At 39.8% G+C, this 26,265-nt stretch overlaps 2 protein-coding genes across 5 annotated transcripts; one reads left to right on the top strand and one right to left on the bottom strand.

Annotated features, from left to right (window-relative positions):
* Nucleotides 1-481: 481 nt before the first annotated feature.
* Nucleotides 482-13,967, bottom strand: sv2 (synaptic vesicle glycoprotein 2). 2 transcript variants are annotated; one of them, XM_086299376.1, is made up of 14 exons: nt 13,744-13,967; nt 12,894-13,586; nt 9,642-9,725; nt 9,261-9,422; nt 8,581-8,743; nt 7,655-7,776; nt 6,556-6,719; nt 6,383-6,463; nt 5,609-5,707; nt 4,132-4,220; nt 3,703-3,830; nt 3,243-3,338; nt 2,226-2,385; nt 482-2,056 (listed from the first exon to the last, which is right to left on the bottom strand). In XM_086299376.1, the coding sequence occupies exons 2-14, from the start codon at nt 12,985-12,987 to the stop codon at nt 1,873-1,875; spliced, it is 1,626 nt and encodes a 541-aa protein (XP_086155502.1). In that variant the 5' UTR covers nt 12,988-13,586; nt 13,744-13,967; the 3' UTR covers nt 482-1,872. The 2 variants fall into 2 exon arrangements, with proteins under 2 accessions (XP_086155502.1, XP_086155501.1); XM_086299375.1 differs by having other exon boundaries at nt 12,894-13,967.
* On the top strand, nt 12,907-26,188 carry snx1a (sorting nexin 1a). 3 transcript variants are annotated; one of them, XM_086299373.1, is made up of 16 exons: nt 12,907-13,282; nt 13,373-13,504; nt 16,728-17,532; nt 18,310-18,452; nt 19,114-19,189; nt 19,322-19,365; nt 19,566-19,707; nt 19,805-19,883; nt 20,237-20,312; nt 20,577-20,690; nt 20,919-21,012; nt 21,317-21,522; nt 21,690-21,833; nt 22,068-22,148; nt 22,248-22,319; nt 23,452-26,188. In XM_086299373.1, exons 2-16 carry the CDS (start codon nt 13,382-13,384, stop codon nt 23,500-23,502), a joined length of 2,250 nt encoding a protein of 749 aa, XP_086155499.1. In that variant the 5' UTR covers nt 12,907-13,282; nt 13,373-13,381; the 3' UTR covers nt 23,503-26,188. The 3 variants fall into 3 exon arrangements, with proteins under 3 accessions (XP_086155499.1, XP_086155500.1, XP_086155498.1); XM_086299374.1 differs by having other exon boundaries at nt 12,907-13,504; nt 18,313-18,452; XM_086299372.1 differs by having other exon boundaries at nt 12,908-13,504.
* Nucleotides 26,189-26,265: the final 77 nt, after the last annotated feature.

The raw sequence follows: 26,265 nt of genomic DNA, 5'->3' as shown, positions 1-26,265 counted from the left end.
TAAAGAGACGTAGGAAGGATGTGGGAAGTCTTTCTTGTTTTTTATTTCATACAACAAAACAGCAAAAACACACATGTGAGATGAAGAAAAAGCTGCATTTATTTAAAAACCTGATTAAGGCATTACAAAATAATTGTAAATCTGCTTTCAATTTTTACAAAATCCCTGATAGGATCATCGATGTAGTCTCTCAGGAAGATATTAAGGTAGTCTGTAAATGATTTGGTCCTTTCCCATCACTGCACTCTGAAATCTTTGGTTTTCCACTCAAACTGAACTAAACTTGCCCGATCCAGTTTGTGCAGGAAAATATCAGACTGAACCTACTAAAATCTATTCTGTGCATAAGTATAGACGTTTTGGAACCCATTTGCTTTGATACTTTGGCTGATTACACCACCTATGCAGGTCATGAACCTCCAAAAACATCATACAAGGCCATTTATTCAGACATATATTTGAAGGCAACTTATTAAAACACTTTTTTTTCTAGCTGCATGGTTTTATTCTTAGATTGCACTAATACAGCTTAGCATGACTCACAGTTAAAAATGATTAAAAAAAAAAACAAAAACTAATAGCACTTATCTTACACTTGGCCTTGTTTTTTCACAATTCAAAAGAGACATGACAAAAAACTGCAGCTGCTTTAAGTCAGCCTTCTCGGATTGGCTGAGCCTCACATCCAGAAGATTTGAATGCAGCCTGAGTGAGGGTTTGTGTACTCAAAGCCAGAGCCATGTCCCTGAGTAGGTCCTATTAGGGACAAGGCATAAGACTAAATTTGAGCATCCTCCACTGTGACATAATATACATTCACTGGCCCCATTATTGAGTACACTTGGTTAACTGCTATTAAGGCAAATATCTAATCAGCCAATCACATGACACCACCTGAGTGCATTTCGGCGTGTAGACACGGTCAAGACGACCTACTTAAGTTCAAACTGAGCATTTGGACAGACAGCTGTTTTAAGATAAGATAAGATAAGATAAGATAACCTTTATTAGTCCCACACGTGGGAAATTTGTTTTGTCACAGCAGGAAGTGGACAGTGCAAAAGTTATGAGGCAAAAATTAGAATACAATAAGAATAAATACAGTACACAACTGTACAGAATAGAATAAAATAATATACTATATACTTCAATTAAATATACTATATTTAATTGAGTTTCCTGTCGGATAAGACATCAAAATTAGAAAACAGAAGTGTTGGCTGGCCTGATGAGTCTCAATATCTGCTGCAACATCTGGCTGGTAGGGTCAGAATTTCGTGTAAACGACATGAAAGCATGGATCCATCCTGCCTTGTATCAACAGTTTGGGATGGTGGTGATGGTGTAAACATGTGAGGGATATTTTCTTGGCACACTTTGGGCCCCTTAGTACCATCATTTATATGACAGAGCCTACCTGAGTATTGTTGCTGTCCACGTTCAGCCCTTTATGAGAACAGTGTACTCACTATACAAAACTAGTTTCTTAAACATGACAGGAAAGCAAAAACACAAGACCTACAGTCGATCCATCACTCTTCAGTAAACCAGATAATAAGGCCCCATTTTCTCACTTTGAATATAGGGTTTTGTCATTTACATAAACTTTTTACAGGTGTCCAGGATTTTAATAACACACTGGCACTTCTTTCTCAGCTTTCCAACGCAGTAATTCTTGGAAGGCAGAGAGAGCCAACTGTTGTTTAACAATTTGTTTTAGCAGTGGAATTTTTAAATTAGGCACCATAGAAAAAGATGACAGAAGGCACAGGATTCAACCAGGAAATACAGAGATTACAGAGCTTCAAGTCGTTCTACCCATCTGTGAGGATGTTAAGAGGAAGCTGAATCCATTTAAAACAACGCGAGTGTTCATGTGAGCTCTGTCTGCCTGGTTTGTGGAAGTAGAAGACCCACCAGTCCTCCAGTGAGCAGCAGGGCTGACACCAGCAGGATGGGGACAGCACAGTTTGCATCCACCAACCTTCCAAAGACCAAGTTACCCATGATCGCTGCCACTCGGCCCACGCCTGTGAAGAAACCAAGAGCAGAGGACCTGAGAGAAAAATGGAAAGAAAAGAGATTCAGTATATGTGCATGTGACCTCTCTGAGTTAGAATAAAACACCTCGATGGATGAGTGAATCAATTAAAAAAAAATACAAAAAAAGAAATCTTAGTTTGATTTACATTTCTATACATGGCTGAATCTGAGTTTCGAGTTACCGTAGCTTTGTCGGGTAGAGCTCAGTTCCTACGACATCCAGCGCATTCCAGGCGATCACGGACACCCCGCTGAAGATGCAGGACAGGATCAGACTCTGAGCTTTGGTCTGAACCACATAGATGAAGAAGACACTCAGACTGGACAACAACAGGCTGCCGGCTGGAGAAAGTAACAAAGATGAAGAAATGTATGATTTTTTTGTTAAACACTGACTTAAAGGTGGGTGTTCTGTAGCAGCTCGGTTTTCTGATTTTCTACATTTGTTTGTAGTGTGAGAGCTTCTTTAATCGTGACTCAAAGCTTTTGAAGATGAAGATGGAGCGTTTGCTTAACTATGAATGGGTTGTGTTAAAGACAGTGATATGCAGTGACGGACTCTAAAAGGACAAATTTTATGCTGTCATGGGTCAACTCACTGACAAATTCAGAGAATAAATTATTTACAAGAAACAAGCCGGAAAAATAAAGCTGAATGTCCACTGGAGGTTGGCTCCAAACGCGAGTCAATTCTCTCTGACTTCTATGTTACAACGTTACAGCAGAACAGACTGTTACGAAAATAGAATTTCCTATAAACGTTTTTTTATTCTATTAAGCATGATTATGGGTGTTTTAATGACAGCTTAATTCATGGACTGGACCTCTCAGTTGTTTCTGGAGTATCTTTAATCCATTCATCTAAAAATAAAATTAAAAAAAATACATGTGTTGCTCTATTTTGCCTTAGATATATGATTGGCATTAAATTTGCAAAAACTTAAATAACATCTAGCAAGATGTCAATTATTTTAGCTGTGTAGCTCCATTCACTCCATGGACTGTTTCTTGAGCACCACTTGCTGTGGCCACAATTTCTGTGGGTTACTGTGAAGTGGAATGGCTCTCCTGGATTGGCTCTGCTATGATCTTTAATTTTTTTTTTTTTTTATACACAACCTATGATTATATGCAACATGTATGGGAGAGTGTTAAGAAATGAAAACATATTGATTTGTGAAAGAAAAAAAAAACCTCACAAAGCAGAGCCTTTCCTCCGGTGCTGTCCATCACAAGAATAGTGAAGATGTTACCCGGCAGGTTTGCCGCGGCTGTGATGAAGCCATCCGTATATACTGTGAGGTAACAGACAAATACAGGAAGACGAGTGTGGACAGGAGAAAGGCATGTGGCGAGATATGGATGGACCAGAAAAAACAAATAAAACACAACACATTAATAGTTATTTCCTGAAATTTCCTGAGTGAGTCCAGTGTCAGCTGGTGCTTTAAGCTTGTTAGGAAGTCACATTAAAGCAGGTTAAAGAGTAAAGCAGAAGTGTCCTGCACTTGTTGCAAGTTTCAAATATTTGCTTTTCTCTTCCTTTCCAAGTATTGTAAAAACTGACTCCTGTCAATGTTAAAGCTGATTTCTTGGCCTCCGTGAGCAGCGATGCCTGGATGAAAACACTAATATGAGCATGAATCCTCTGAAACACACCTGCTGTCTTGACCGTGTTACAGGTTTCATTGGCCGCTACAGACAGGCGGGACACATTTGCGCAGGGCGAGCCGCCGTCTTCGGTTCTCTCAAACAGCTCAGGAAACCACATCCACAGCCCGTAGTAACTACACACACACACACACACACACACACACACACACACACACAAAAGATTTTAACTTTTGATTTAGAATAAAGGGTGAAGTGTGAAAGTTTTAAAATGTAAAAAAAGAAGAAATAAGAAAACCACAGTAGAGCGTGCAAATATGAGTTTGCCATTTAATTGTTCCCTATCACTTGATGCATATCAAATGGTTATCTCACATTAGTAGTATTATTTTTATAAGTCTGATACAATCCCCCAGCAGCTGAACAGTGTGAACAGAGCTGAAGCAAAGCCTGAATGTATAGGTGCCCATTTCTTACCCAAAAGATATTGAGTAGAAAATGATGAGAAGAGGGATACTCCTGGATCTGAAAGGGCTCTGAAATATCTTTTTAATGGGAGCCAAAGCCTGCAAGTTAACAAGAAAATTATTCATAAGTAAACCAACAAAAAACAAAGGAAATGCCTAAACTGCTCATGCACTGTCAGTGTTTTCACATTTACTCAATAGCTTAACAAACAAAAGCTCTTTTCCTTTTTGTTATATATACAGTTTGGTCCAAGTGGATACTATTAACCAAATAATCACAACTTGACTGAAGTCAAGATTTCAACCTTAATTCAAGGGGTTCACAGAAGTGTTATATTAACTGTTTAGGAATTAAGCCATTTTTATACAAAGTCCCTCGTTTTCAGATGCATAAAGCAATTGAACAATTTACTGCTGTGCAGTTTTATTGCCAGATAAGGCTTGTTCCCTCATTTTTCCGTGACTAATTGAGCAGATAAACCATCCGCTAACTGTTCAAGGTAACGCTCAATGTCAATTCCAAAGAGAGGTCTTTGAAAGTGAAGGCAGGGATCACTGGACTAAAAAAAAGACAAAAAAAGACAAAGTAAAATAAACCTATTGAAAAGATGGCACAAATTTACGAGTGGCCAAATGAACAATCTGGTGCATTGTTAATTCACTGAACAAAAGGCCGGGAAAAATGACAGAAAACAAATCAAGTGAAGGACGACACAACAGCTAACCAAGTCAAGAACACTCTCAAGAAGTTAGGCATAATTTTCATATGTACAAAAAAGGATGCCGTCATTAACATAAACACAGAGGGTGTACAACAAGGTGCAAAGCACAGGTTACGCTCAAGAACTCAAGGCCATAAATGGGATATTCTTCAGTGGCCAGGTCAGCCACCTGATGTTAGCCTAGAACTGCATAATTTACAGTTACTGAAGACAAAAGTGAAGGCACAAATACCAACAAACAAGCAGCAACAGCAATCACTGACTATAAAGTATTTTCATTAAAATATTAGAAACACCCCCCATGTTACTTTCATCCCACTGAAATTCCCAGATGTATATAAAAATGTGTTTTTAATTCCTAAAGTTAATGGAATATTTTTGTTAAACCCTTGAATTAAAAATGCTTCACTTAAATCACATCTTGGTGTACAGAGGCCAAATGATTAAAAAAATGCACTTTCCAAAGCCCAGAGCTGTGTTCATAAAACATTTTGGATACCTGAAATGATTTGTCAAATTAATTTACAACTATTTCTGGTAATTTTTCAAATCAAAACACAAAACAATCGTCACACGGGAGGATTGTTTTGTGTTTTGCTACTTTTCTCTCCTTTTTAAAATCTTTCAGGATCGAGTATCTTATACTCATATTTTACCATTTTCAGCCATTCTTTTTTAAAATAAACAAAACCCTAAATCTTGAAACCAGTACTACCAGACATTCTAAAAATCAGTTAAACTATTAATAATAACAAATTACATCACCTTTTTCAAAATATTTGCAAGACGTTCTTTACTTGAACCCAAGCTTCTGCTCTTGTCTTTGTCACCTTTTTGGGTAGAACTTGTACGCAAACCAAATTCCTACAAAAGGGTTCAGAGGACAGTTGTTACACTTACAGTACTTTTATACAATTGCATGAAGGAAGGAAATGTTGACTGATGACTGATGTTTCGTAAAGGCAAGCAAGGCAAGCAGTGCTTGCCCAGTGAGATCTAAAAATACACATTAAAGTACATTATAGTACTTGCTATTGTCAGCTAATTCTAAACATTTTTTAAACATAACTATAGAAGCGCTAACATTTCACAATTTTCAGCCAGGAAGGAGTTCAGACAGGTGAAGATGTCTATGCAGATTGCAGCAATATGTACAAGGATGTCAGCATATACAAAAGGATAGTCATGCAGCACAAAATCATGTTGTAATCTGGTCCAAGTTTTCTTGTTGTTGTGTTGAACACTGGAGAAATGTTTGTTCTCTTTGTTTGGAGGTGGAAAGGGCGTGGCCATTGTTTCTGCTCACCTTCCTGTAAAAGTCACTGCTTGCTACTGATTCAACAAAACTGTAGAATACCACATGTGGAATATAAACACACACGGTAGCTTTCACTTCTCTTTGATTTCACCTTATCTTTGTCAGTTGCATCACTTTGGCTTTGCTTTTTGTCGACTTAAGTTGGTTTTATTTTTGTTTAAAAAAAATTATTAGATATGTGCAGCAAAAATTAAACATATAGTAGTATACTTATTTCATACCGGAAGAGCCTTTTCTTTTCCTTTCATGTTCAGCTTAAACATCAATCTGAAAACCTGGATTGCTTCTTTCTCACGGTTAGCCTGGAAAAGACAGAACACAAAAAATCATCCTAAAGACAACTCAGAAGTAAAAGCATCCAAGCAACACAAACATTATTTTGGTCTTTCAATACCTCCATGAGGAACTTGGGGCTTTCAGGCATGAACAGCTTGAAAATGAGTGCCGACGAGATGCTGGGAACGGAGCACAGCACCACAAACACCCGCCAGCTCTTGAATTCCAGTGTTCCCAGAAAAAATTTTACCCAGGTTCTGGGGATCACCAGCCAGGCCAAACCTGCAGACAAAGGCAAACACAGATGGTCAATATTTCACAAAAAAAACAACAACTACAGTTTATTTTAAGAGAAGTTGAGTTTAACACCTTGTGCAAGTCTGTGCAAAATTTTAAACACCAAAACCAAAAACCCGGTAACACACACCACTGAGTATGTGCTATTTTTTTCTGAAATCCTCAAGAAGCAACATCAGGAACTTAAAAGAAAATCAAGCTGACAAAGAAATACCAAAAAAAACTGCAGTTAAGTTGAGTCTAGCTTAACTCCCATGTTAAAATTTCAAACTTTATAGAATTTAAAATCTTCTAAGCCTGCAGTTTCTGCCTTCAAAACAGTGGTCTCAAAAGTGAATTTTATTATAACTCATTCACCTGTAAACTGCAGTTAGGGGTGTGGTCACTTTGAATTCAATTCAATTCGCACCAACTACTACAGACCCACTATGAGGAAGCACTTGGCGACAGTAGGGAGGAAAAGCTTCCTTTTAACAGGAAGGAACACTGATAAGTGCCACGACACAGGAAGCTGTTGTCACTGTCTAAGCCTCACTTTTTGAGTTACTGAACTGAACTCCTGGATTGTATTTGTGCTCTTGGAGCCTTTTGGTGCATTTAAATTGAATTCTTGTTTAGTGGTACAGCCTGTTCAAGACGTTTGTACTTCAGTTTTGGTGAGTGAAACTTGAGTATTTTCTGGTCTTTTACATAGCAATGTTTAGCACTACCCAGTCTCTTTGGACTTGCATATTGCAACATATGCAACATGGTAACTAAGCTTGCTAGCATTAGGTAATACCTTACACTCCACAGTTCATTCAAATATAATAGCATCTCGCTAAAACCCACATGGAGGGGATTAAAATGCTAAAGTGTTAAAATGGGGCATAACCACAGTTATATAAATTTTTTATATGGAGAATACTCCTTGCTCCCACCTGCAGCCAGGATGTTTCCTGCCATCCAAAAGGTGGCCAGACAACTGATCATCGCACCTCTCCTCAGCCGGGGCATAAACTCTGAGAAGTAGGAGAAAATGACAGGAAGTGACCCGCCGACCCTGCAGAGGAGAACAGCATGGTGTTTATTCTTTAGCTGTTTTAGTTGTTTAACAAAGACAATTTAGATGGTTTTTAAATACAGCGTGGAGGGATGCTGCATGTCTTGTGCTATATTTGGGTATTTCAAAAATGATGACACTGAATAAAATCAAACCAGTCAATTACTAATCTGACTGAACTTTGTGCCCCAATAGGGGCATTTTTGTCCTCTAATGACACCAGAGGTACATTTAAAACAACTAAAAGAAGGATGCAGCTTCCCAATGTGGAACTGCCCTAAACTTGAATGTTTTTTTAATAGCCAACAGAAGGCAACTCTTCTGGTTGTAGTATATATGAAAACTGCCCTCTGTCATTAAGATTTTTTTTCCCAAAATGCCCTCCACAAAATAAATATTAGGCATTGTAGCAATACAAGTCACATCGTAACTTTTAACATCACCGCCTGATGTCAAAACCACACCACCTATGTCTCCTATAGATTCTAAAATTATCACTTAAATTCATGAATTACCACCATTATAAAACCATTTTACAACAAATATTCATACTTTGCACAAATCAGTGACATATAATATTCTAAAATAGCAACATTACAATATATACAAATCACATATGAAAACAAATCTACTCAAAAGTGGATATGAGTAAAAGTTCATAATTCAGTCCTTCAAGTGACAATGTCTGCAAAGTGAAGTATAACTGGTATTATTCACTAATATTGTGGCCCTGGGAACAGTTGAATGTGTGTTAGCAAAATGTAAACTTGTACAGAAAAAAAGAATTAAAAATCATGTTTTTACCCAATGCCACTGATGAACCGCATCAACAGGAAGAGCCAGAACCATGGAGCCAAGCTAGCCAGACCCCCAAACAGCCCATTGACTGTCAGAGACATGATCAAAACCCTGCGACGCCCCTTCTGGTCAGCCAAGTAACCCCACATGTAGCCACCCACCATCATTCCTGGAAAACAGGAAAAAAAGATGAACTTGGTATAATCAGTGGGCTCAGTCAGTTGCCCAAAACACTGAGTTACAGTCAGGGAAAAAAGTATTTGGACAATGACAGCTTTGCTCCGTATACAGTGGACTGTAAATCTGACAATCAACATGTGAATTAGGCGCAGATTTTCAGCTTTAATTGAAGGGATTTAATACAATTATTACATTAAAGTGATTTTATTGATAGTTCAACATTTTCAGAGGCTTAATAATATTGATAAAATGGTCGTATATTCAGTTATGGCTCCAGTTTTATAAGAAAGGGTTACAAAATAAGCAGAGAGCAGAGGCTAATAATGTCTTGTGTGTTTGGCTTGTGTAAGGTCTTGTGGTGTTACGTCACATAAATCAATCAACTTAAAAAAAAAAAAAAGCTTCTCATTTCCAAGTTCCGCTTCAAACAGCTGACCTATTACCAAAAAAACAGTTGTTTCATTTTCTGTGAAGGGGAGTTTAAGGTGGTTGACTAAATGATTCACCGAGGAAAATGCTTGCTGTCAGCAGGCCCATGTCTGAGGAGCTCAGCTCGAGATCACAGCGTGCCGTTGGCAGCAGAAAAGAAACACAAAGAATCTCCACAGCATCGCTGGCATTGGCCCAACCACAAACCACCAGCAGCAGCCAATGGAACAAACCAAAACCTGAGAGCAAAGTGAATAAACAAAGGGGAGAAGCAATTCATGATTGACTTGTTGCATAGCTTTGAAAATCTTAATTTTATGTCATAACCACAAACACCCAGGTTTTACACCTCTAAAGGTATAAAGTGTATACCTAAAATCTTAAATAAGCTTATTTTTCATATGCTTTTCTCCTCATATTTACGATGACTAAGTGAAAAACAAAAAACATTAGATTACCTGCTCTTTCCACTGCTTCCTCATACGTCAGTTTCTGCGGTACGTGCTCACCAGCTTCCGCTGTTCTGTCAAAAATGACTTCACCTATAAGGCAGCCAAATACACACTGTCAAATTCGGTTCTTTTAAATTCCTTCACCGACAGAGAAAGACCCCGATTCAGTGTGGTCAAAGCTCAAAAAATCATCTTTATTCTACATTTCCGGAAAAGGAGAGCTGCAGACTCTAGCAAGCATCCACAGGTCTAAAGCATCACAAGCCAAATGCGTATATATAGTTCTGCTATACGTCGCACACAGTCACACATAGTTGTGATCAAAACAACTCTGCAGTGCACTCTGCCTAGTTTCACTTTCTGTCCACATCCTGTCAGCCTCTCACCTAGTTTATACTCAAAGTTGTCCCTCTCTTAATTATATTTATTCCGTAACAACACAAACATGTATAAAGTTTTACTTTCATTGTACTAGCATAAATCGAGCCATAAACTTAACTTAATAAGACAAATAGGCTTGCCTGGGCCATGTAACTGGCTGATTAGGCTTTTTGCAGTTAGACCATTTCTTTCATTAAAACATATTAATGAAGTTACGACAGAGTTGTTGTTTCCATCTGTTTTATAATTTGATACATTTCTATGGTTGCAATGAAAATGTAATTAGCAATAACTGGCAAGTAACTAACTGTTATAATAATTATCTGGCTACAAAATATCACAAAATAATGAAAAATCATTAAAAAAAAACCAACAACATCACAATTTAGTCCAAAGTGGGAATGAAAGTTTCATAGTAGGATGACATTTTTTAGAGTGATACCAAAGTATAACCAAATTTCTGTAACGTTTATTATGTGTAGATATTTATGAGTCAATACTAAGATAAGACAGTGCAGTTTAAAAATAGCTTGTTTGCTTGGATCAGCTGGTTGTGTTCTTTGTAAGGAAGTTGCAGAGTGCCCTCTAGTGGGCAAACAATGGAAAATCAAAATGCGTAACACTGTTGAAGGGTGTTTCTCCTGTCTCTTCGTTACTTTTTTATTTTCACATTAGCTGTTGCAGCTTTGATATATGGTCAAATAACTAACATTCGCTGATACACTGACGAAGCCAAAAACAATTTTTACAGAATATTACGCAGAAAACGAGGCTCTCAACACTCTCTGCAGCACATGCAGCAAAGTCGCATTTGTGGAAAATAATTAAAGTTAAATGTAACTGGATTATGAAATGTATTGTAGTAATTTTAAATAAAAAAAAAATCCCCCATCCTTACGGTACGGGTCGGCAGTAATACATCCAGCACCATCATTCTAAACACGGGGGCCCCGCAGGGATGTGTGCTGAGCCCCCTCCTCTTCACTCTGCTGACCCATGACTGCACTCCATCATACAGCTCCAACCTCTTCATCAAGTTTGCGGACGACACAACGGTGGTGGGTCTCATTAGCAACAGGGATGAGACCGACTACAGAAGTGAGGTGAGACGCCTGGCCACATGGTGTGCTGACAACAATCTCTCTCTGAATGTGGAGAAGACGAAGGAGATTGTTGTGGACTTCAGGAGAATGCACACCCAACATGCTCCTCTGACCATTGATGGAGCGTCTGTGGAGAGAGTGAGCAGCACCAAGTTCTTGGGTGTGCACATCACAGAGGATCTCTCCTGGACGTACAACACCACAGCACTGGCCAAGAAATCACAGCAGCGTCTCTTCTTTCTCCGCAAACTAAGAAGAGCAGGAGCACCAGCCCCCATCATGTACACTTTCTACAGAGGCACCATCGAGAGCATCCTGTCGAGCTGCATCACTGTGTGGTTTGGAGCCTGCAATGCGTCCTGTCATAGAACCCTCCAACGCATAGTGAGAGCTGCAGAGAAGATCATTGGTGTCTCTCTCCCCTCCCTCCAGGACATTTACAGCACCCGTCTCACTAAAAAAGCCCTTTGCATAGCGGCTGATCCCACGCACCCAATGCAAAGCTTCTTCAAGCTGCTGCCGTCAGGGAGGAGACTGCGGAGTCTCCAGGCCAGGACCAGCAGACTGAAGGACAGCTTCATCCATCAGGCTGTCAGGAAGCTTAACTCCCTCCCGATTCTGCCCCCTCTCCCCTCTCTCCTCCACGGTCTCACTGAACTCTGTCACACACACACACACTCTGACTCACTCACTGGCCTGCACCAGTTACCAGTCACTTTGTGGAGCATTGGACTGCCATTACCTCATAAGACTTTGTTGTTACACGATCTCTTACCGTACATTACTAAATCTCCATTTGCACTATTTGCCTATTTGCACTACTCTGCCTGGTTTACACCCAATATCATTTACCCATTATATTGTATATTGTATAGCTTTCTTGTTATATGTAAAATTGTATTGTATTTATTTAAATTTTTACTTTTTAATTATTTTACCTGCATTTTTTAATCACTCTTATATTTAAATGTTCATTTGCTATTTTATCTAGGGATTGAGAGTAACGTAGTTTCTATTCTCTGTATGTCCTGTACATGTGGCAGAATTGACAATAAAGGTGACTTTGACTTTATTATGTATTCTAAAGATTTTTTGTTTTGTTAATATTTTCATAATTTTACATTGGCTGCACCATGTGCCCTGGAACATATACCATACACGTGGTGGTAAGCTAGAGCTGACCTAACCAGCCATAAAGATATATATACATATATATATATACATATGTATGTATGTATGTATGTATAATATAACAAATATTATTTTTTACATCTTTATAGGCCAGGTGACCAGGTGAATTGCAACCCAATATCAGTTTACAGTGTCAGTAAGGGTAAACCGAGTGGAAGCCTTAAAACATCAGAGAAATATTCTTTTGAAAGGCTGATGAAAGAGTGACAGATGGTTTCCTAAAACAAAACAAAAAAAGGAGTAGTAACTAGAGGACCCATGAGGGGGACCAATTCAGCTACACAACTTATTATAAAGACTTAAAGCATTAAAAAAAAGTCTAAATAAAAAAAATAGGTGTAAAATATTAGTAAGCTTATACAGCAATAATAACGTTTTTTAAAAAAACAACTATATTAGGTAACTGAATTTGAACGAAATAAGGAGAGATGCCACTTACTTTTGTAAAAAATAAAATAAAATGACAATAATAAATAATTCTGACACATATAATTACTTTGTGTGTGTGTGTTATATTGGAGGGTTATAGGAATGACCTCTTTATGGATCTTCGTATGCAAGTAAACAAACTGTCTGCCTTTACCTTCATCCGAGTCCAGCTCCCTTGCGTCCAGGCGATGTCCCGTGAGAAGCGGCTGGCGTGCCTCCGGATCTCCGGCATGCTTATGACGGGACATCTCCAGAGAAGTCGGGTGTCTCTAATCTGGGCACTTAAGATCTGGGTAGATTAGCTAACTTCTCTCCAGATCCGTCAAATCTCCGAGCGAGGTGTCCGATCCTATGACTGCCAAGTCTACAGGCTACAGCTAACACTGAAGCTAACCTGATAAGAAGTAGGAGGAGTAGGACCAGGAAGTGAAAAGACAGCGGCGGGTTTGCACGTCCTGAGCAGTGTCTGTTCTCCACTAGTCAGCCCAGTTTAGGTGTACACCCCCGTCCGGCCGAGGTAAACCACAGTGAGAAACGGCGAAGGTAACGTTAGCTGCTAACCGAAGGAGACACGTCTGTGTGACAGAGAGCAGAGGGGAGCAGTTGACGTTACCTCCCCTTGTGTTTTCAAAGAGAGTGAAGATGGCGACCAGCTCGGAGCGCAGTCCTCCCCCATTCCCGGACTCCGAGGACCAAGATGTGCTGGACGCTGAAGAAGTCCGAGGCCGCGACAGTGATGAAGACGAGGACCTCTTCGGGAGTACGGTATGTACTGGTGGAGTCGACCTAGCTGTTAGCGGTCAGGTCTGGATAACTCGTTAACTTAATGCAGAGTTAGCTAGGAAAGCTAATTAGGCAAAAGTTTTAGGAGATGTTGGCCGTTAACGTTAAGCAGTTGCACAGGGGAAAAATAACAAACAATGTTAACATAAGATATTGTCATCTCCAAAACTCTTAGTATTTCCTAATGTTTCGAAGCATTTGTTGTAGAAACTTCTTACTACCTGCCTACGAGCTTTAGGAGTTCTGCAAACGCCCTCGCTGGTATTGATTTCACCCTGAAAGTTGCTCTTTGAAGTTCTCCCTCGCAGTGATTCAGTTAACCAAACCAGGTAACGCCGTACTTCCTGTTTTGGTGCATGGAATGTGTGACCTCTTTTCATCTTCTAAAACTTTCTCGAGCTAACTTTTAAATCTGAAGGTGTCCTCAGCATTTTTTTTTTTGACGTGCAGACTTTTCACGCCATGCGTAGGTGAGGTGAAATCTGCAGACAGTGAGGTCTGTGTGTGGTTTCTGTGAGAGCTGACACAGTAAGGAGGTGATAGTGTTATTTCACGATGCTTATTAGTGGGTTAAGTCAGCTTCCCCATTTTATTTACGTATTTCTCCCCATAAAATAAGGATTGTACGCTGGCTCGGGCAGCCTCCTGTCATGTGAGCGTGGTGTGGTCACATGGTCAGAACCCGGATGTTTTCCTACAGTCAAAGTTCAGAGGATACATGAGAAAGTTGCTGTCTGCGATTTTTTTCTCCCAACACTGAACTCGCTGCTGCACGGAAACCCTAAGTCAGCATTTTATGGATGTTTTAGGTGTCAGAGCTCATGCCTGAAATGATGTTTGGAAATGTATCAGCAAGCCAGAGTGACTTGACTTCCTATAAAAAGAAGTTTCGGGGATGTATTACTATTTTTTAAAGCATTTTTTGTCTAAAGAGTATAATTCACATTTTTCATTTTTAATAAGGGGTGACAGATATACAGATAAAATGGAAATATTTTTGGGACCACTAAATACAGTTATTAGTCATTGTACATTAATTTTCCACTAGTACTGAAAAAATGTAATACTGGCAGTTTCCCTGTATGTCACATAATAATAATAATAATAATAATAAATAGTAATGTGGAGTGGTAGGTTATCAGATAAATGCTAGCATTCTTGCTTGACAGGCTTATTTCTTAAACTGTATAGGTATGCAGATAATATAGACTGTATATAAAAGATGGAAACAGCCAATACGACAACATTCATTATTTAGCAAAACTCTATTATAAAACCTTGAGCTGAGAATTTTCTTTCTTGGCAATAAGCATAGTTCATCACGTTCCTAAATTGGATTTGATGAACCAGTAGAGCTGGGCGATATATCGAGTTTTAAAAAAATATGGATATATTTTTATACGAGATATAAGATGTGACAATATCGTTTATATCGATATAGTCTATGTTACGTTATAATTATACTTGTGGAGCCGCAAGTTTGCCTCTCTTTCGTCCACTTTCGTCTTTACGCAACGTTACTCGGCCTCGCCTCTCCTTCACTGAACACAACTCCCCCTCCTCCCCCATCGCTTCACCTGCAGGAAGCGACAAGATGGACACGGCAAATCTCCGTTAGCGAGTTACTGCGCATCGCCCCGTGCATGGGGCTGGACGGCGTCAATGTGTTAGCTAGCTAACCACGCTAACGAGCTAACCACGCTAACGCCATGCAGCCCAGAGGTGCTGCACGGACTAAAATCCTTTCATTTTCTCAAAAGTTGACAGCGCGCCTTATGTGTGAATTCTGGTTGTGCTTGATGGCCGCGAACCGATTTTATGTGGAACACGGCGCTCAGCAATCTGTCAAAAAATGTTTTAGTACGACTTTGATAAGCTACGGAGCTGCACCGCTTGATGGATTGTCGGAGCATTACGGCTGAGCCTCGCGGAGTGATATGTACTGTGCTTCAAAGTAATATTACCTTACTGTGTATAAGGACCATAAATGGCACCTGTTAAGAGACGTGGTTGCGAAGCGGATTTCAAACTCCAGGCTGTCAGTCACGCAGTACAAGTTGGGAACAGAGCAGCTGTGAAATCTCTTTGTTATTGTGCTCAGCGTCTTTTAGTTTACATTTTGACTGCACAATTGTGAGCTCTTTGTTATGCTCAAAAACAACATTGTTTTCTTTTATTTATGGAGCATTATTATTTAATAAATGCTCATAATTTATTTTTGAGTAAATGTTATGTACATCTGCTCTATGTTAATAAAAGTGCCTGTGTGACATCTGGGACACAGCTTTGACTAAGAACTCTCTTTTTGTTCTTACTTTATGGCTTTAAAAAAATATATCGAGATATATCTTATATCGCCATCCAGCTAAAAAATATCGAGATATGAATTTTGGGTCATATCGCCCAGCCCTATGAACCAGGTGTTCATCTGACTTTAAAATGAAAGAAACTACACAGTCATTTGCTATTGACACATCGATAGCAAATGGGCATAGCCTTTTTGACTCCATTGATGACCATTACTTACAAAAATATCCTGCATGTTTTAGTCAGTATGACCTGAAACCATCAAGCCCATTAAGTCATCAGAAAAAGTCGTCTTTAATACAGCCAAGGTCACAGAGTAACGGATCCAAGAGTTGTTTTCACCTTCTGAATCAGCATCCTTTGAAGCAAGTCATTTAAGTTCATTAAGTCATTTTGTTTACTACCCTGTAAACAAAAACCTAAACACTGCAATCGCTGTTACATTAGACTGTTACATTAGTCTAACCCTAATGTAAAGGCTTATCTGATGAAATGGTTTCTCAGGAGATTTGCTTTGTGTTCTTGGCGAAAACATATCAGTTAAATCTGTTTCTCAAGCATCATAAAATGTTCCCTGCAGCTTTTTACAGTGACAAAGTCCTTGTTTTTTTATTTTGAAAACATTGTTTCTGCTGTCAGTGACACACCCAGTAGCTGGGATGGACATTGGATGTTTAGATGTTACCCAATATCCAATTTGGCTACCTAGAGACCAGATTGTGTAATGTGAAGCTGTTGAGATCAAAGAAAAGAAAAAAAAAAGCCCCAAAGGTCTTTAAAATTTGAAACTTTGATCAACTTGTTGCACGAGTCTTGGATTACTTTCAGAATTGTCTGTTGTCTACACACACGTGACATGACAGCAATTGACATTAAGCATCCCCTTTTTGGCCTTCAGAGCACATCACCAGTGACCGAAATGGACACCACACCGACCAGTGATGTTTCAATGAAGCCTCCCAGTGACATCATGAATGATCCTTTAATCGAGCCAATGAGCAGCCAAACAGGAAACAAGCCAGCGAGTGAACCCTCAGATGATTTTTTTGACCTGACAAACAATGTTAGCGTTGTAGCTGCAGCTGCAACAAAATCCGATGATTTCGTTGACATATTGGGAAGCGAAACTGGAGCTCAGAGAGGGGAAGTAGTAAAGGCAGATGTTACTGTTGAAGCAACAATTGATAGAAGTGAAGTAACTGCTGGTGTTATAGATCCACTCAGTCAGCAGGAAGCAAAACAAACGTCCACCGCTCCAGTTATCGACCTCAGTGGTGACTCACAGCCTGTTACTAGCAAAATTGCTGACCCTTTGGTCGACCTCTTTAGCGATGCTCCACCAGCTGCTGAAGCCAAAAAACCCAGCAGCGCAAACGTTGATCTCTTTGACGACGAGGAAGGGAGTGATATTTTTGCAGAACCACTGCAGACCAAGCCTGCCAAGCAGCCGCAGAAAAGCCTCTTCGGTGAACCTGACGAGGATGTGTTTGGCGAGCCGCTGGGTGCCATCTCAAAGAAACCCGTCCCTAAAGAGCTGAAGGAGAAATCTGTCACAACCAAAGTTACTGCTGGGGGACCGCTGCAAGACAGTAAGCCAGCTGATATCTTCAGTCAGGCAGCTGCCTCCACACCCAGCGTCACCAGCACCGTCAACCCCAAGACCAATGGAGTCCACTCTGAGGAGGACGGTGATATATTTGCTGGTGGGTCGACCTTATTTTATTCTATTTTTTATTCTCATTCGGTTTATGTTACCAAAGTTTTAAGCCTAGAGTTGGTCTTTATACTAAAGTCATGATTCAAGACAGGTTCAGTGAAGTTCATATAGAGGTTTGTGCATAATCACATCTGTATAGAAGATAAAATGAGCTCTAGGCTGGAAAAATGTTGATGAACGCATCCTAAAGTTGAAACAACAGCATGGAAAGTAATGTTTGCTTCATTGTAAATAACTGTTTTGCCTGTATTGAGTTTGAAACTTTGTACTGGGCTGTGCCGGTTATGGGAGAGTGGCTCAGATTACTTATAAAAAAACCTTTGAGTAGTAGCCCTCTTAAAAGTCAAGTACAGCAATGTTTAACTAGAAGCAGCTATCGTGATTTTCTGTGCATCATGCTGTTACCACATGGCTGACACCAAAGCCAGGATGAGGACACCTCAATTAAGAACATGGGACCATCTGAATGCAAAGTTCAGTTAAATCCACAGGTTTAACATAACCCTCAGTGTATATTTGTGTCAGACACCTGAGATGGCAAACACAAGTTTCAGTCTGGTGTAAATAAGTGATTAAGAAACCAACACAGAGGTCCTGTTGAGGCATGACAGAAGCAGCTCCAGTTTGTGCTCCAGATCACCACACATGGAACAGAACTCCGAATCTCTGTAAATACTTAAAGGTAGACTTTGGTAACTGTGGTAAAAGCAGCTCCACTGTACTAGGGAAATAATGGATATCTTACTGCACGTTTCCCCTCTAGCAGAGGCCACGGTGGAGCTCTCTCTCGACAGTCCGAGGAATGAGAGAAAAAAGGAGGCGACGGCCAAGCCATCTGCTCCCGCCCCCACCTCTCTGCCAGCAGCTGCCAGCCTCGCCAAGCCACAGCCTACTGCCCTAGAAGAGGTGAGCTCAGATTTAAACCCAGACAAAGATTTTCGAGTGTGAGCCCATGAAATAGTTTCCAAGTATTTAATAAATATACACGCCAGTTTATTTTATCCTTTATTTATTCAGCTAAATGTCTCTTTGAGATTTATATATTGAAACAAAACAGCCCATGGAAAGTCTGAGGACATACAGAGATGCACACTTATTTACAGGAAACAGTGGTGTATTCAGCTTCTGAAGCCAGTAATAAAATATAAAGCACAGTGGCAGAGAGTGTCTAACATCTTTAGGTGCTGGTCAGGTGCATTCATATAGACTCTAATCCAGTAAAGATTCAAATAAAACATTTCCTCATCTGGAGGAAGAAACTGGTTTTATTTTTAATTTTTAAAAACATTTAAAGTTTCAATTTGGTTAGAAGCTGTTCATCTGATTGTTTTAAATTACAGATTTGGATCTATAGTTAACCTTGTTAAAACCTGTTGCTTTTAACAAGATTAAATGTTAACTCTCTGCCCAAACATCAGAATGAGAAAACTGGGGCAGCACCAGGTTCTTTCCAACTGCGGTTTAACCTGTTTAACATCCCACCACAACAAAATGTGGTGGGAGAAGCTGACTGTTCAGCCATGGTTTTCATGTCATGTTTCACTTTCATGCTCAAAATTTGTTTCAGTTGGAAGAAGAGGAAGAGGAAGAGGAGGAAGACAAATTTGACATCTTTGTCTCTGTCAAAGATCCAGAAAAAATAGGTGAGGCTTTTATTGTTTTTTGTATTGCTTAATGTAGCTTGCCTGATGTTTAAATATCAGTTCACTGAGTAAACTTTGTATGTATTTATACAGTCAGGGACATTTAATGATGTATGTATTGTTTTTTTTCAGGGGATGGTATGAATGCCTACATGGCCTACAAAGTATCCACACAGGTAAAAATGTGTCATTATTCATCATTTTACTTGAAGTTGGTTAAAGTTGACCAAAGATGAAATATTGATGAGTGCCTTGTTGGAGACACACCCGTGCTCTGCTCTTAGAGGGAAAACAAAGGTTGCGACACACGTTTAGTGGAGTATTGGAGCAAACACGAGCCTGCTGGGTACATAAATTCCATTAATGTGTGTTTCAGACCACACTGCCCATGTTTCGCAACAAGACATTCACAGTGAGGCGACGCTTCAGCGACTTCCTCGGACTTTATGAGAAGCTCTCTGAAAAACATGGACCAAATGGATTCATTGTGCCTCCACCACCAGAGAAGAGCCTCCTGGGTAGGCTGACGCACTCATCACATCTCACGCTTTCCTTAGAATTATAATGTAAAATCTGCTCTCAATCACAAGTGGTGATGGTCGTTATCTTGTGTAGGGATGACAAAGGTGAAAGTGGGGAAGGAAGATTCATCGTCTACAGACTTTGTTGAGAGAAGAAGAGGTGCTCTGGAAAGGTAAAAGAGAAAGAATGGCATGAGGTGCCAGTTAGCGCGGCTAACACAGAGTCCCAACCCTTGTACATTTCATTTCATTTATTTATTTCACACTTGGTACAACAGATCAAACAAACCAACCACACTTTCTATCAACAAAGCACTACAACCATGTGTGAAAAGGAGCAGGAAGAAGAAAATATTCTTATTAAACCCTGCCCCCTTCCCTGTACAGGAAGCATGATGTGACAAGAATATAATTAATGCAAAAGCATCACCACCACTTCCCCGTTGATGCTCTCGTGCTATTCTGATGTGGCAATTTCCAGACTACTCGTGAAAATCAAGCGTGTCCCTGTTGTCTGATTGAACAGGTATCTGCAGCGGGTGGTAAATCACCCGTCGCTGCTCCAAGACCCCGATGTCAGAGAGTTCCTGGAGAGAGAGGAAGTAAGAGGATTTTGTTTGGTTTCAGCTCGAGTTACTGCACTGAAGAGGTGTAATGCAGTTTTGTTTCACTTCTCTGTTTTTGTAGTGGATGAATGGTGTATTTGTAGTTAGAAACATTACTTTCATCACACTAGTGTGCTTTATCTAAGCATTAGTGTAAGGGTGTGCAGACAATGGAGGAAGATGGAGTTGCAGTAAAATATTGAAAACGTTCATATCGCAGTTTTAGAATCATCACAGCTAACACAACTAATGCATCTGCAGTTGCCTCGAGCAGTGAGCACTCAGGCTCTGAGCGGCGCCGGCTTCTTAAAGATGATCAATAAAGCGACAGACGCTGTCAGCAAGATGACCATCAAGATGAACGAGTCAGACGTGGTAAGTTCAGCTGTAAACACGCGCTCATGTTCTTCACTGCGTTTTTCAGTCTTTATACTAAAGCAGAGACTTTTGGTGGAACTTTTGGGCATAAACAAAGCTGCAGTTTCATGGTTAGATTTTTGACAGTTATGGGATTTATCTTTGGTAATGATGCTTGTAGTGCCGTAGAGCTTACAGCCCTTGCAGCTAGTGTTGGAGTCGTACTAATGGTGCGTTGTGCTGCAGTGGTTCGAGGAGAAGCTGCAGGAGGTGGAATCTGCAGACCAGCAATTCAGGAAGCTCCACGCGCTGGTCGAATCCCTGGTGGTTCACAGGAAAGGTCCGTTGTCTTTTTTCCCATCTGTAAAGTGACTCATCAGTTATCATTCGGATGTGTTTGTACAGTTTTTGGCCACTTGGGGGCAACAGAGTGAAATGTGTTCAGATGTTAAACATTGTTAATTATAACACTTTTTAATTACTATTCCTCCTCTAATAAAAGCTTTTATAAAGATTTGAATGATGCCACCTAACATAAAATGTGTGAATGCACCTTTTAGCCCATAATTGCTGCTTTCATTTCTTGTATATGTTCTCGTATTCAAGTTTGTGTGAAGAACACTTGTCTTTGCATTGAAATCTAGAGCTGTCACTGAACACGGCGAGCTTCGCCAAAAGTGCGGCCATGCTGGGCAGCGCAGAGGACAACACCGCCCTGTCCCGCGCCCTCTCCCAGCTGGCCGAGGTGGAGGACAAGATGGAGCAGCTACACCAGGAACAAGCTGCAAGCGACACCTTCACCTTTGCTGAAATGATTGCAGATTACATCCGTCTGCTGGGTGCTGTGAGGGTACGGAGAGAATTTGTTTAGCTAGTTTCTGTAGATCACAGCCGTTTAAGTTTTGTTTTGCTTTTTTAAGTGGGTTTTTCCCCCATAGGAAGTGAAATGTCCAATATTGTTCAATATTAAAAAGCACGTACATGAAGGTAAAAAGATGTGAGTTTTGTGACCTGCAGGGGTCCTTTGATCACCGGATGAAGGCGTGGCAGCGCTGGCAGGATGCTCAGTCCATGCTGCAGAAGAAGAGGGAGACTGAGGCCAAACTCCTGTGGGCCAACAAGCCCGATAAGCTGCAGCTGGCCAAGGAGGAGATCGCTGAGGTACGACATGGGCCAAAAACAACAAAGTAAAAATAGCTCGGATGTGGCTGAAACCCTCGTTTGATGGGGCCTCTTCAAGTTTAGGAACAACGTTGTAGTAACTTTAATTTTTCTGATCCTTGGTTCATTCTTAGCTTGACGTTAATCACTCCATAGCTTTTGCTGCACGATCTCTGTATGTGAAGCACTGTATTTGATTTAAGACTCCTCTGTGATTTTTATCTTTGGAAACAGTGGGAGGCCAAAGTGACGCAGTACGAGCGAGACTTTGAAAGAGTGTCTGCAACTGTTCGCAAGGAAGTCATTCGCTTTGAGGTACCAGTGTTCATTCTTATTGGTATCCGCATCAGTAACTGCTCAGACAGCTGAACGGGCTGAGAGTGATAAATCCTTCTGAAAAATCTCTCCTAACAGAGAGAAAAGACCAAGAATTGCAAAAGACAGGTTATCACGTATTTGGAGTGTCTGCTTCAATCTCAGCAACAGGTGAGTGAGTCAGCATTTTCATATTCATAAACCTGTAAGTACTGCACTGGATTGAGGTCAGTTTTTAACTGTTGAGCATCACAGATAATCTACAGAAGTTGACAATTTCAAAAGTAAATCATACACAAGGTAATAAGTAAGGTAAGACGACAGGAACAAGGCTTTACATACTTTTTTATATAAAAATTAAATAAAGCAGATAAAGAATATTCAAGTTTCTGTGTGGACCAAAACTCCCAAATTCAAAATAAGTAAACGACTCGGTAAATCTGCAAACATTTTTATTTTGTATTTAACTTTTGCACTTTTCACTCTGGTTCCCTAAATGGTATTTTCTTTACTATTCTTTATGCATGTGCTTCATGCTTTTTCATTATTGCAGTGAGGCTCTGGTTACTATGTAAAGTAGTTTGTTAGAAAACTGAGGCTAATCCAGCTTAGACTAATAGACAAAGTCATGAAAACTTTTATCAAATAAAAGTCTGAGCAAAATATTCACAAATAACCAAATATTTACATTCACTTCAATGGTTAATGAATATTAGAAATTAATTTAACATGAATGTTAATGTAACACATCATTATCAAAATCATTTTTTAAAAGATATTCGTGATTTGTGATTCACTGAAATACATATTATGTAAATGTATTTGTGTGCTTACTTTGGATTTTTGGAGTTTTGATTATTTATATGAAAGAGCCCAAAGTAGCAACTTTAAATTGTTTCCAGTCATTTACTGGACCCAGCTGACTGCAGGTTTCCCAACCTTATAAACAGTACCTTTGCACAATGACTGAAACTAGAGGGGGCTGGTTTCAATCATTATGCAAATGTACTGTTTATAAGGTTGGGAAACCTGCAGTCAGCTGAGACTGAAGAAGTCACTTGGATGAGTGATGAAACATTTCTCCCACTGAAAACGCTGCGTCCAGATGAACAGAATCAACCTTTTGGGATTTCCATCCTGGATGATTGAGCATGCATCAAGTCATTTAGTAGACAGCTTTTTAGATATAATAGGCTACATTTTTTTTTGTGATGTTTTACTTTTCAAAATTCTCAATTAATTTGGCGTCTAAAGACTCCTGTTTTTTCTTTGTTTTTGTTGTTGGTTTTTCCTCTCTCTCCAGCTGATAAAGTACTGGGAGGCGTTCTTACCAGAAGCAAAAGCAATCGCCTAATCCTCAAACACCAGCCCTCTGGACTACAACAGGCTGCCTTTTTCTCATACACTTTACCTCTTTTGCCTTTTAACCAAGGAAAATGTGTGTATTGTAAAGGGAGATACAATCAATTCTGTTTTTGTTTTTTTAAATCACCTTTAACACATAGCTCTGTATTCTATTGTATTAATAATTGTATATTTTCATTTAACCTTCCACAAATATTTTCTTAATAGATGAAAATAGATTGCATAAACAAAGATACGGACAAATGAAAAGAGGGGAAAAAAGAAGTGTGGATGAACGATTCCATTAATTTCCACAGGAGAATCATTCGTTCTCAGGATTTCCTCCCTTGTGTTGATCAGGAGCTCGTTCACATCAGCTGTGGTTCACTGTTTACAGCCTGGCTGCTCTCTCATCACATATTTCTGGGGACCCAGATGAAGAAAGTGGCTAAATTCTCACTGTGTTTCTTATTGGTGACTGAAAGGGATTAAATAAGTTACAAATTTGATTTATGAACGATTCCAGCAGGTGGATAAATTAAGTACCATCCATGTTTTTCTTTCTTTCTTTCTAATTTGAAGTACTATGATGCTGAGGGGAAATGGGTGCAGGGTGATGCGCGGCATTAGATTAGCAATTGTGGTCAAGGGCTTTGTCGCGTGCTGAGGTTGTGGGGTTAACGATTTCAAATTTCTTTCAGTAAGTGTGCAAACTTTATGTCGGTGCCTTTATAAAAGCGAGAATGGTGTTTTGGCTTAAGACACCAGTTTAGGAGGAAGTCGTAGAGGGAGCTGTGGGCTTGTCATCTCAGCGCTGATGTTTAAGAACTGCGGTTGCGCCCCATTTACTACCAAATAAAAATGGTTTTAATGTTTTCAGTCTGCCTTGCATATGAACCTGCAGAGACATGAACTGGATAATCTAGTCCCTAAAGATCATGTCAGACTCTGTCTAGTTGCGTCATGTTGGACACTTTAAGGCAAGCAAACACAGTTTAGAGGAAATAAATGCTGATTGTGATTAACCAACTCGAGCAAGTCTAAGCAAGCAGTTTCATGCTGTGTCAGATGACACCCAGAAGCTTTCTGGATGGTAGGATTCAACTTTGAGGTGGTGTAAATAGAGCTGTAACTCACAGCAGTCTTACTTGTGGATTAGTCCCAAGGTGTAGTCCTGTTTTCGTCTGACAGTCCAAACTAGCCCTTTGTTATTCACTTCTAGTAGCACCGGAGGGCAATAGTTCTTGGTTGCGTATGCATGTTCTCAAACACAGTGCAAAGTCCTCTCTATCCCATAATGTGTACTGTTGGCTCCCTTTGTTATGAAAAAACAGAAGGAAAAAAAGTCCAGTGATTGGACATGTGAGAGTGGTATGTCTGCTAACAAGTGCAGCACTGTGGGCACAAATTAAAGGGTGACTACTGCTGAGTCCCACATTACTACTGTTCACTCATTTATTACTTCTGATGAACATCCAGCAGTTTACTGGATATTTTCACTCTAATTTTATGAATTTTTACAAAATAATGGACACGTTCAGGGCACTTATTCTAAATTTGGCCACACAAATAAAACGGTGTACAGTTGGTGAAGCGCACTAAGGGGAGTCATTTTTGACCACAGACTGTATAGAAAAGATGGATGTAACCTTGTGAGCTTAAAAATGTGCTGTTGAAAGTGTTTTAATCTGCCATTCTTTCTACTGGCCAGCAGGGGGCACCACCTTTGGTTGTAAAAAGTAATTAGATTGCACAGAAGTGTATAAGAAAATGCACTCATTTTTTTACATTGGCAAATGCTTCACAATCGGTTTATTATCTTATTTACGAAAACCTTTTGGTAATTTTTGACTCTACAGTTTGTTTGTTCTAAGTCAGATTTACCCTTCATTTGTGCCATCTGAGTAAAAGCTTGCAAAATGCAGAAGTTTTGGCTTCGCATGGACGTCCTTTTTTTTTATCCAGTTTGTTTATGCAGCCTTTGTCAGTGTTTTATGGCATTCATCGCTTTTGATCAAAAAAATCCAAGATGAAGTTTTCTTTGAAGCAGTGAATGTAAACACCCGTTTGTTCACATAAAGTAGCCACACAGTTCCTTTAATTTCAAAGGACATACACCAGACAAAACCCAGAGGAGGTACCACCAGATGTTTGACGTTTTCACTTGCTGATTGGCGTAAAGACACAAAATGCTGTCCGCGATTTAACAGAAAGGAGGCACCGAGATGTCCTGCAAGAGCCGAACTGGACTACTCGGGGCTGGATGGACGACGCTGATTGGCAAACAAAAGATTAATGGCTTCAGTACGCACGCTGACGGTGGAGTGCATTCTTTCTTAGTCTCGTGTATTTTTAACAAACCTGCGTCACAGCTTTACGTGGCAGGACTGCCATCCCTTTTGATTACAGCTTTAATGTCACATTTGCACTCATGTAAAAACTGAAGGTGTGCAGCGACTGCGCTTCACTGTATCCTTCGTCGTCATTACGGCTTTCTTTTAACTTGCAGACATTTCTTTGCCGGTTAGATAAATAACTATTTTTGCTTTTATTTTTACATCATTGAATAAAAACAAGGTTGTTGGTGTGTGGTTAAAAGTGCAGAGCAATGTAAGCAATATGCACTGTGTCATAGAAACTTAATTCAAATCAATAAAAGTTGCACTGTTTACACTTGGAAATTTCATAAAGAATAACGACTCAAGTGTGTAATTTTTTTTCTCCGGCGTGCCGATTTACTGTGACGTCATTTTAATATGACTTTGAGAAGTAG

Source organism: Aulonocara sp. 'chitande type north' Nkhata Bay, linkage group LG7 (genome assembly GCF_057382095.1).
Source record: "Aulonocara sp. 'chitande type north' Nkhata Bay isolate Kocher_YH1m ecotype deep benthic linkage group LG7, A_spYH_male_GT1.1, whole genome shotgun sequence".
NCBI classification, from domain to species: Eukaryota; Metazoa; Chordata; class Actinopteri; order Cichliformes; family Cichlidae; genus Aulonocara; species Aulonocara sp. 'chitande type north' Nkhata Bay.
Note: the sequence above shows the minus strand (reverse complement) of the source record. Positions and strands in the feature narration are given on the sequence as shown.